Raw genomic sequence first — 12,089 nt, forward strand, 5'->3', positions numbered from 1 at the left:
TATACAGTTAAATGTTTTATTTACAACAAAAAGTATAATATATATAATATATAAAGACACCTTAAATACATTTTTATCTGACCTCAAAAATGCATATGATTATTAATTGTGGTAGCATGGCGAAATCATCCATCCATCCATCACATTTTGTTTTTACAACCTAACAAATAAAAAAATAAATGGATTTGGAGTGATGTAGCTCATACAGTTATCGTCTCTGTCGGGTGGAAACATCATAATTATGTGCAAAACTGTTGCAAGTATTCAAATTCAAAAATGGCAAATGGATGTAGCAGATCCACAAGCTCAAAAGCTGTTTCGAGCTTTTCAGTGACGCTGTATTAAGATCAGATACGGTGTGGAGAAAAAAAAAAAATTCACTTTGAAAGAATATTATATTCAAAGATTTGCGACACATTTTTACGATTTTTCAAAAATAGCTAAATTATAACAAAAAAGGGGTTAAAGTTATGCACATAAAGAGGTTTCTGCCTGACAGCAACGATATGGTTTTCAAACATCCCCAATACAAATCCAGCATTCCAGACCATGTTGTCACAGGTTCGTGGGGAGGAGAAAAAAAAAACCAAACAGCATTCACCAAGTTGCAAGTTAACGTTTGGCATACCGAGAAGCTGGCATGCACAAACTATAGCATGACATGCACCGATATGTGGTCGCCAAAACCTAACTAATGCAATAATGATGCATCTTCTCCTTCAGAAAATGAAACGCCTCTCGTGAGGCCTCTGTCTGTCTCACGGCGTGTTGCTCTCCCATGGTCTAACCGTGCATTGCATTGTGAGCTTGTAGTCGATCGGCTATGGCGTGCAACACGTAATGTCAGCAAAAGGGTGATTACAGCAGTTAATATATCATGTTTACATGTTGGGACAACTAAATGCCATCATAAAATAATCATATTGGAATATCTTTCAAAAAAATTAAAGGTAAAATGACAAATCTAACAAAACATGCAAATTCAGTCAATTTGGAGTTAGAATCATCTTAGGTAAGATCATAGGTATTAAAGTACAGATGGGTCATGGTAAAAGTATAGATGGGTCATGGTAAGCAAGCGCTGTACTTCTGGTACTCGATGACGCTTACAGGCAAACTGATCATTTTAGATGCTCATTGCTGGCTATTCAAATAATTGAGGGGGTGGGCAACATCCAGTTGAGCAGTTTTGTGATGTCAAGAGTGGAAGGAAGTCCCAACCCAAATAAAAATCACACTCGTGTGAAGTGAGGGCCACTCTTCACATCATCATACATCACATTCTGTGCTCCAATCTGCTTTGGAATTTCGCCATTTTATTGGCCTTTGGTGTTGTCCATTTCTTTTAGGGCACACAGGCCAAATGTCAGGGCAGGAAGGCCATAAAATAAAACAAGGTTTTAGTGAAAGAATAAATTATGGTATGTAGGTGATGGGGACTCAGGGGAGATAAGAATTCGGAATCTCAACAAAAGACGCTGGTGACACTACATATTGACAAGAAACGAGACAGAGGATTAACCCATTTTGGCGGGAACCCCTTTTGGTGTTAGCTATTAGCTCATAGCGTGCCACCGAGTGGCGCGCTACGAGCTTGTAGGTTTTTGAAAAATCGACAAACGACTGACAGAAACATAGCTTTTTTAGAATGTGATCTCAGGTCAGAATGGGTTAAGCGCTACAGTCAGCTGGGGCTTTAACACCAGCGTGGCCTCAGGGCATGCCGTTTTCCAGAGGGGCCAAAACTGAGGCCTGCCCTGATAGCTGATACCATAACCAACGTCTTCAGTTCAAATGGAACAAATATGTCACACACAGACCCTCCCTCCCTCCCTCCCTCTGACTTCATCGTTCACGTTCCACATGGAAGCACAGCATTGCTATGAGTGGAGAGATGTCCGTTCTAAATGGGTATTTCAATAAAAAAGGGTTAAGACCAGAGTGCCTTGACATGAGGATTCTTTTTTTTTTACGTTATTTTCCCTCACTGTCACAAATCACAGGATAAGATAGTATCACTACTGCATATCTCAGCTCATGTAGCTCAAACAGTGCAAATTAACAGCTTTACATTCCTTCAATATACGGTTTGCATTCCATCGCACACACACAAGCACACTCTCACACACACACACACACACACACACACACACACACACACACACACACACACACACACACACACCTTATGAAACAATGCGCCCCAAAGAAACTATTTATGGCAACATTGGTCAGCATTAACTCCCAAGGGTTATTTAATATACTGTATATATAAAAAATTATAATTATTATTACATAAAATAAAAGATCTAACCAATAAGTAAGAAGTAACAGGGTATAGCCCATATGATAACAGCATTACAGGCAGGGGGAATGACTGTGTTGTAGTTACAGCATTAGAAGAGAAAAACTAACAGCAATAGATTTCTTTCCCCTCTCTCTCTCTCTCTCACCACTCATCCGACTTCCACAAGATTGTATAGTAGCCTAAAAGTATGTTTAGCACAGTATTTGACTTCACTTCATACAAAACATAGAAATACAAACACATCAGGGCCCAAGTGTCCGCAGAAAGCATTTCATGACTCGTGAGCTATACTGGCGCCTGTCTGAAAATCATAAAGACATCCTGGAGCCAGCGATTCTCGTCCCAGCATCGCGCTATTAGCATACACAAGCTCACAACTAGGGTTGGGAACCGGAAGCGGAGGAATTGGAGGAACCGGATCCAACATTGAGGAATCGGTACCATCACATTTGGAGCCGTTTCTAGAACAGTTTTGTATCACGCTGCTCGTCATCATCGTTTGGTCTTCCAGAGTTCTGGTCATTTACAACCCGTTGTTTAAGCCAAGCGATTGGTGCTGATAACAGTGCAAAAGACAACATCTGAGCACAGCCAACGGTCGATAGGCTTCAAACGCTGCGAGTGACAATAAATGCTCTGCGAGCGCTCTGGATATGATATCGCCTCTGTCGGGTGGAAACCTCATTATGTCCAAAACAGGCTGCTTTTGGACATAATGGTATAAGGTAGCAGAATCACAAGCTGAAAAGAGCCTGTGGATCTGCTACTTTCGCGCGACACTGTAGTAGCATGAACAAGTAGCTGGGAAAGAAATGAACAAGTGTAAAATATGGACATAAGAGGTTTCTGCTCGACAGTGCTCCTCTGCTCATGAAAGGCGCTCTGTGGACACGGACGGCTCCTAAGTCAGCGCATCCTTTACAAGACGTTACACATTCCATTGTATTCATATGACAACACAGAGCCTTCCCATGACAACTCTAGATACCGGGGGACGGCAACCCAACCACACAACCACACGAAAGCCCTACAAATAGTATTTTTTTCCTTCTTTTTTTTGCACTTCACTGATTGGCTCTTTTCCCACTATGAAAGGTTAATCCAGAACCTTCCATAACCTGAAACTTTCCAGAACCCGTCAAGTTCTGTTTTTTTTTTCCAACATGACGATATGAGATGTACATTATATATATATTAAAAAAAGCTAGTTTCTGGGGGCTAGTTTCGAAAGCATTTCTAAAACTATTAAGTTCTGATTCTGGGTTTCCCCACTCAGAACTCAGTTCTGGGTTTCCCACGGCAGAGTTCACTTAACCTTTTGGCCGCCAGGATTCATTAATACATTAGATGTCATTTACGCCAGGATTTTCCCCGTTCAACCCTTATTTTGAAGAGCCAAAACCTGCGACCGGTGTGTTGTCGCATCGCGACCATCACAGCGTCAGCTATGGGTCGTGGAATAAACCTTATTTTGACCAGAAATGTCATCTGGGAGAAGGAATTGGAGATAAAGGCGATTGAAAGAAACAGACTGAATGGGCGCGGATGCATCCGCAAGTCAAGATGGACGCTCCAGTGATGTTGACAACATCAGCTAGCAACCCAATGTTGCTGTGAGTAGCATCATGACTCAATCCATCATAAGCACTATAAAAGACCAATTGCCGCAGATCTACGGCAATGGTGGGGAGCGTGGCATTTATTAAATCACGTAGAAGCGTGTTCTTGTAGTAGAAAAGACCCATAATGGTCAATCTGCATCCCGCTGAAGTCACCCGGTGGCTGAAGCACTTTATGAGAAAATTTCAAGTGATCCTCGACAGCACACAACGTGTTGACATACGGAGATGTCTCTCTTGTTAAAAAAAAAAAAGAGGAAAAATAGGAGTCCATCAGTCCAAGGTGTCACACGTCGAAAAACAAGAGTCAACAAGATCACTTGTAGATCGCCCCCCCCTCCCCCCCCCCGGCGTAAGACAGAGTATTTAAAACCAGTGGTGTCAAGTAACTAAGTACACTATTCAAGTAATTTGAGGTAGTTTTACTTAACGGAGTATTTCCAAATTTCAGTACTTTTTTTCAATACTTCTTTACTTTCTACACTAGATCTCAGTCAAATTACTTTGTAGATTTAGATTATTTTTTTTACAAAAACACAACCAGCCCTATATATATATATATATATATATTTCAGCCATTCAGCAGATCTAAAAACTTAACATTGACATTTTGAACTTGTGAAATGGGACATTCTGCATTCATTTACTTTTGGTACTTTTAAGTATATTCTGATGCCAATACGTTTGTACTTTTAACCAAGTAAATTTAACGGACTTGTGGGTTTCGGGGGGGGGGTGGACGCTTTTCAGACAGGGCATTAGTCCGACATTCATCCGCATGTCGGACTAGCGTCTGTGCTTGCGGTTATGGTTAGGTTAGGAGATGAGGTGGGTAGTCATTTGTCGGACCAATGACTTGTCTGAACTACGCACTGCACCTGTGGGTTTCCACATTGCAGCATTGATACTTCTTACCACTGGTATAAACTAGGCGTTAGGGGGACATTGCATTTTCTATAGCCTGGAGGAAGAAAATAACTTTAAATATACAATTAGGCACTGGAGAACATTCCTTCAGTAGCAGGCCGTGCTTGAAATTAATAAACAAAACCAAAGTTTCTCTTGGCTATTTAAAGGGGGTGTCAAGTGATATGTTTTGTGTTCAAATAAGTGGTAAACAGCTCTATATTCTGACGTCATTGCTATAGCTAGCATATTTGCATAACAGGAGTCTCTCCAGCTCTTGTAAATACACATTTCAGGTCAGGATACCAATTTCATCCAATCAGAAGAGAGAACTCGTGAACAAACACGAATAGTAATGATAGCTTATATAGAGCTTTGACTTCTTTTTTGTAAACAACACGTAAACAACGTTTTTGTTTTAACCCCGACAAAAGAATCTCACTTCTTAAACGGTCAAACATGTTCCCACGCACACATTAAGTGCACAAGCGTCATCCTTTGGGCCGCAATGTTTAGTGGAGTGTATAAGCAGTTTAAAGCGAGTGTAGCTGTGGGGTGGGGGGTTAGGGGTATGCGAGTGTACGTTGTGTAGTCTACTTTAACCACAGCACATCACACGCATACTCAAAAAAGCAGTGCAGACACATTATGAACATTCAATCTTTGCAGTGGTGGTCAGAAAAAACAAGACCACCCTCACACCAACGCACCACCACTAGTGCTAGTCTGTGATCATGTGCAGTCGTTAGTATTAGACCAGTGGTTCCTAACCCTTTTTGGAGCAATTAATAATACCATACGACACCGTCTGAGTTAAATGAACACTGAGCACTGAACTGGGGGTCTGTCTGTCTGTCTGCCCATGATTTTGGGTGGGGGTCCCCAGGTGACAGTGAAGTGACAATTTAAGGACCTTTAAGCCCATTTTAATACCAGAAAAATTGAAGAAAAGAAACACAATTAAAAAGACCATTACTGCATAAAACCTAGTCAACAAACTATACTATAAAAACTGGACAAACATTGGCCAAATTGTCAAATAATATAAGAAAGAGGCAAACATTGTGAAAATAACCGATCAACATAAGCTCACAGCGCCTCACAAAGCTCACAAAAACAAAGCTCAAAATGCGTCGCAAAGCTGCCATTTTCACAATATTTATCTGTGGAACCGAGTCAAACTAAATGTAATGCCTCCACTGCCACAGTCCAAGTGCTTGTCAGGGTGGGGTTCCCCCAGTTCAAACATGATTATATTATGGGCGTCACGGCCGGGAAGAAAGGTTGAGAACCACTGGCCTAATGCATATCAGATTGGAGAGCTCCCCGAGATGGAGAAAAGAAAACGTTTGAGAAACACTGGAATAGGCTGGAGGAAAGAATCCCTAAGAGAAAAACATGGCTATAAGTTGTGCATGTTGGGGATGGGGTAGAACTTGGACACCCTGCTCTGGGAGGTGGGGTTAAGGCATTCTGACTCGCCGCTCATCTTGAAGAACACCTCCTGTTCCTGCAGCTTCCGAGTGAACTCCTCCTCCAACGCCTGCAGGGGGCGCCAGAAACACACATTTCAACAAATCCACTCTCCTCCACAAGGTACTGACTAAAAAAAGGTAAGTGATATTTCTTGGTGAAAATAAAAATGTTGAGTGTGAGAACAGGTTGAGTTTCTATATTCTGATTTGACAATTTACAATGTAGGCATTTAGCAGACGCTCTTAATCCAGAGTGATTTATAGTAAGCAGGTAAATATGAGGTAATGCATCAAAAGGATAGAAATAGTATTCTAGGATAATAGGTAAACCAAGAACCTATCAACAAGCTTTACAAATGTTTTGATGTTATACCATTTATTGAAACTATACGCCCTTTCTGGGAACCTGGCTAGTCTACAGTACATAACATGTCATCTAAATTACATTTTAGCCTTTACATAAGCCTTCAAGGTCGTCAAGGCTCGGACAAATGCTACGCCTACGGGCTAAACTGGGTGGAGTCTCTCTCACCGCAGAGAGATTCGGAGTGAGTCTGCAGTTGGAATTCAGTAAACACTAAGGGGACAGTCTTACTTTCTTCAGTAAACACTAAGGGGACAGTCTTACTTTCTTCAGTAAACACTAAGGGGACAGTCTTACTTTCTTCAGTAAACACTAAGGGGACAGTCTTTTCTTCAGTAAACACTAAGGGGACAGTCTTACTTTCTTCAGTAAACACTAAGGGGACAGTCTTTTCTTCAGTAAACACTAAGGGGACAGTCTTACTTTCTTCAGTAAACACTAAGGGGACAGTCTTACTTTCTTCAGTAAACACTAAGGGGACAGTCTTACTTTCTTCAGTAAACACTAAGGGGACAGTCTTACTTTCTTCAGTAAACACTAAGGGGCCAGTCTTACTTTCTTCAGTAAACACTAAGGGGACAGTCTTACTTTCTTCAGTAAACACTAAGGGGACAGTCTTACTTTCTTCAGTAAACACTAAGGACAGTCTTTTCTTCAGTAAACACTAAGGGGACAGTCTTACTTTCTTCAGTAAACACTAAGGGGACAGTCTTTTCTTCAGTAAACACTAAGGACAGTCTTTTCTTCAGTAAACACTAAGGGGACAGTATTACTTTCTTCAGTAAACAGTAACACTAAGAGGACAGTCTTTTCTTCAGTAAACACTAAGGGGACAGTCTTACCTTCTTCCTGGGCCTGAGTTTCTCTCTCCACTCCTTGATCTCCTGGACGTGCTCCTCGTCCAACTCCTTCAGTTTCTGGGTCTCGTGTTCGATCAGCACGTGGCACTTCTCGTTCTGAAAGACACCATAATGCATTCACATCACAATGTATACGGAAAGACACGGGAAAACGCAAAGACTGCAGAGAACTGGACTGAGCTGAGCTCACCTGTAGCTGCTGCAGCTCCCTGATGTTGGAGTCACACTGCAGCTGCAGGTCTCTCATCTGGTTCTCATGTTTCTGGTGCTGGTTCAGCCTCTCGCCTTTCTGTCTCTTGTCCTCCTGAGAGGCAAACTGCAACACACACACACACACACACACACACACCACAACAACAACAACACACACTTGTATCACTAGGCTTGTGATTAGACTAAAGCCAAAATCGCCTATTTATCGGTGCACGACACCAGCGCACAACTAGACCTAACTTCTAAATGCCTGATCCTATGCCTAACACTGTATCTCTAAAAATCTAAAGCATAAAACAATTTCATTGTGAGGACCAGAAAAATGTGTCTATTTCTTAAAGTCTAGTATAGTATATATTCTATTTCTCAAAGTCTAAGCATGCGCGCGCGCGCACGCACACACACACACACACACACACACACACACACACACACACACAGAGTGTATTTATTTACATGTTTGATCTTCTCGCGTTCCTGTTCCGGGGTGCCGGGGGCGGCGGTGATGCGCAGGCTCTTCTTGAACATGGCCATGCGTGTCTTGGCCTCGCTGCGCTGGTTCTTGGGCAGGCGACCTCTCTCCTGCGTCTGTCTGCTCTTCAGGTCCTCGATCAGACGCTGGTTGTAGCGATGCATCTGTTCCATCTCCTACAACGTGCGGTACATGTTTAGTTAGTCAACCCATTTTGACCTGAGATCAGATTCTAAAAAATGTCTTCTACATCCTGACAGTTTTCTGAAAAAGCTATGTTTCTATGGCAGTGGTTCTTTGATTTTTCAAAAATAGCAGACCTACAAGCTAGTAGAGCGCCACTCGGCGGCGCGCTATAGCTTGTAGATCTGCTATTTTTCAATAGCTAAAGTATAACATAATGCTTAAAACACCAACAAGGGTTACCGCCCAAAATGGGTTAAGTTGGTTTTATTTAGATCATAATTCCTTAAAAAAAAAAAAAAACGTTGAACATAGAACTAAGTCAACAAGTTGACCATTAGGCCGAAAAGGTATGGGCTGAAGCAGAGGCCTATTTTTCCCACCGTATTAGCATTTCAATTTAAATATCACAGTAGCATAGAGAAAATGTTTCAAAGGTTCAAATACCCTTCAGTTCAAACAAAACATAAAGAAACATTTTGGGTTTACATACATTTTTCAGACGTAGATAATTTGCATAATTATTACAAAATATATTACCACAATATATTACCACAATATTTTCTATAATTAGTAGCATTTTACCATTTTTATTATATTTTAACCTAACCTAACCAAGCGCACAACCGATGCACGCGGTATGCACGTCAAGCTTTATTTCCTTAGAGGCATTCTATGGCTTGATTTATCCTTAGCAGCACGCTGAAAATAGCCTATCGTCAAGCTCACGTGTCCCTCAGCCCAGTATAAATCACATGTAAGACAAAAGGCTAACTGATGGTTGCCTTTGTCTCCTCAGCTCTTTAGTAAATAGGAATTACATTTTCAGGAAAGAGAACCCATTTACCAGCTTATATTTCATATTGTTCCAATTTTGTCTGATCATTGTTTTCTTGCTTAGCCTCTATCCTGTATGAGTTCTCTCTTCTGGTTGGATGAAATTGGCATGTACTTTCTGTGTATTAAAGGGCTGGAGAGACAGGGAGACCCCCTGTTACTGAATAAACACTCTGTAGCAATGATTACCATTAGAATATTGAGATATTTAACACTTAAATATGTGTTCTTGTGTCGAAGCACTTTACCTTTTCATGTCTCTTTAACAGCTGGTGTCTCTGCATGAAGTACTGGTCTTTGAGTTGCTGTTTCAGTTGCTGGTGTTTCTCCTGCAGGTGGCGCTCTTCCAGCTCCCACATGGCTGCTTCTCGAGCTACAACACACACACACACACACACACACACACACACACACACACACACACACACGATGAAGCCAGCTCTGGAGTGAGCGGACATGCACATGCATGTTGGTGTGGTGACGATGGCTCTGAGGCATTCTGGTGATGACAGGCCTCAATGAGCACGCTCTGTTTGTCTGGCGTCACCAGAGTCAGGCAAAGACTATTATTTGCCATCATATGACTGTGTTTATTTCTATACACTTGTTTGCTTAGAAATTAAATGTTCTCAATTACAAACTCCAATCAAAATCAAAATCTTTATAATTGAAGTGCACTTTTTGAGAAAATCTTGGAAATCTGTGGTCCAGGACCAAATTTACAGTAACTCTAAGGTTCAATGTGTACACCCTCAAGAGTTGTCTCAGAGTCAAATAGGGGTCCGTCCATTGGCTAATCCATATCGTTGCTGTCGGGCAGAAAACTCTCATTGGCATATTTTACCTTTGTGTTTTTTTTGAGAAATGAACGGCCTACTTGATCATACTAGTGTCATACATGGGGTGCATACGTTGGTTAGACATACTAACAGTCCGTCAGGCATTAGTTTGCCAACACCGTCACTCCAGACATGCGCTGCCGGTTACAACTAACCTGTGGCAGGTTAAAATGAACCCGTGGCTCCCGACATGCGTGGCACGTTACAACTAGCCCGTGGCAGGTTAAAACTAACTGTGAGGTTAGGTTTACGGTTGGGTTTGCCATTTTTCCTACTTTTGAATTTGGATCCTGAAAAGTAGCCGTTTTGGGCGTCTTGTTTAATAAAACTGCTCCTACTACGGTACCTCTCAGCAGCTGCTGCTTGTGGTTGAGGCAGTCCTTCTAAAACTGCTCCTACTACAGTACCTATCAGGAGCTGCTGCTTGTGGTTGAGGCAGTCCTTCTAAAACTGCTCCTACTACGGTACCTCTCAGCAGCTGCTGCTTGTGGTTGAGGCAGTCCTTCTCGATGGTGGCGATCTCCACCTTGTGCTGCATTATGATCTTCTTCAGCGCTCCGTCCAGCTCCAACTGCTGCTTCTGCAGGAACTCCTGCTCCTGATGGAGCCAGAGAGGCAGGGAGAGAGAGAGAAAGGCCATTTAGAACACTCTGGGAAAGGATGCATAACAGTCAGGAAGATGAGAGAGAGAGAGACAGACAGAGAGAGATCGACACGGAAAATCACAATGTGCCACACACATTATTCATGTCAACAAGAACGGCTGAGCCGCGACCAAAGTTCAACACAACACTTCACTTCACAGCATCAAAACAGAAATATCACATCATCAAAACAGGAATATCACAGCATCAAAACTGGAGTCAGGAAGAAGAGACAGTTTTGGATGGCAGAGCGTGATCCAAAATGAAGATGGAGAGAGAGAGAAAAGTTAACAAGATACCAAGACTTACAGTAGAGTGTATTTTATAAAACATTGATATTTATTATGGTCAATGTTTGTGCTTTATGGTTGGAAGAAATACAACACGATGTCACATAAGCGACTCACAATATCTCGGTTTTTCAGTATGCGCCCAGCTTAGCATGACACACAATTATCCCAAATCTATTGTTCTAGTAATGGACAGAACTGACATATAGGTGCGTTGTGGGGGAACCCTGAGTCTGCTAGTTCTGGGACCCCAGCATGAAACCACCTCTATGGGAGAGAGCTGAACACATTAACTGAGCCACTGTATTGTAGAAGGTAGAATACTGTATGTATTGCACATGACTGTAGCCTGTACGGTCCAGAGTGTGATAATACAGTGACAACAACACTGCAAAAAGAACAAAAAACAACAAACAAAACAACACCACCCATGCTTGCGTGTGTCGTTCATAAGGTATCCAGTTGCACACATGGAAAAAACCCAATTCATACTTTGTTGCACAACAGCAGTAGGGGGGTTGATTAATGATGATTTTCTCAGAAATTATTCTATCGATTACTTTTTCGATTAGTCAAATAATTTGAATATATAAAAACATTATTCTATATCAACAAATCAATTACCGTAACCATGTACTGTAAGCTCCATTTTATTCTTCATTGCCTAGCGGCCTCATGCTAAAAAATATAATAATAATAGCTGATCTGTTACATTTTGTTGAATGATTTAAATCTACAAAATGTCCAAAAATAGGGATTGATTTCATAAAAGTATCGATTAAATGTTAACTGTTGTGGCCCTACACCAAAGGTGTCGATTGCAGTGTTATTATAGCGTAGAGAGAAAATCAGTATGGCTGACTGTGACAAAGTATGAATTAGGATGGGCCGGATACAGAGATACGGTATCATACGGGGTGGGGGGTGGTGTGGGGGGGGGGGACTTACATCCTGCATCTGAGCGTTGAACAGTGCACATGAAGACAACTGAAATGACTGAATCATAACCTGGGCCACTGCCTGTGAACGAAGAGCACAACCACACACACACTGGAGGGGACAGTCTATTCACTGCAGGC

At 41.8% G+C, this 12,089-nt stretch overlaps 1 protein-coding gene across 9 annotated transcripts in view; it reads right to left on the bottom strand.

The window, feature by feature from the left end:
- Positions 1 to 4,281: 4,281 nt before the first annotated feature.
- The window catches only part of slka (STE20-like kinase a), a 39,926-nt gene continuing 32,118 nt past the window's right edge, over positions 4,282 to 12,089 (bottom strand). For 6 of the 9 annotated variants that reach the window (XM_080782630.1, XM_080782629.1, XM_080782632.1 and 3 more), the window contains 7 exons: positions 11,959 to 12,030; positions 10,545 to 10,674; positions 9,486 to 9,610; positions 8,202 to 8,393; positions 7,723 to 7,848; positions 7,515 to 7,628; positions 4,282 to 6,376 (listed from right to left, as the gene is read on the bottom strand). In XM_080782630.1, the coding sequence (XP_080638756.1) occupies positions 6,236 to 6,376; positions 7,515 to 7,628; positions 7,723 to 7,848; positions 8,202 to 8,393; positions 9,486 to 9,610; positions 10,545 to 10,674; positions 11,959 to 12,030 (900 nt within the window). In that variant the 3' untranslated portion in view covers positions 4,282 to 6,235. The remainder of the gene's footprint in view (positions 6,377 to 7,514; positions 7,629 to 7,722; positions 7,849 to 8,201; positions 8,394 to 9,485; positions 9,611 to 10,544; positions 10,675 to 11,958; positions 12,031 to 12,089) is intronic. The other 3 variants (XM_080782636.1, XM_080782633.1, XM_080782631.1) reach the window with 1 other exon arrangement.

The sequence above is a fragment of the Protomyctophum bolini genome (genome assembly GCF_963924005.1).
Source record: "Protomyctophum bolini genome assembly, chromosome: 14".
NCBI classification, from domain to species: Eukaryota; Metazoa; Chordata; class Actinopteri; order Myctophiformes; family Myctophidae; genus Protomyctophum; species Protomyctophum bolini.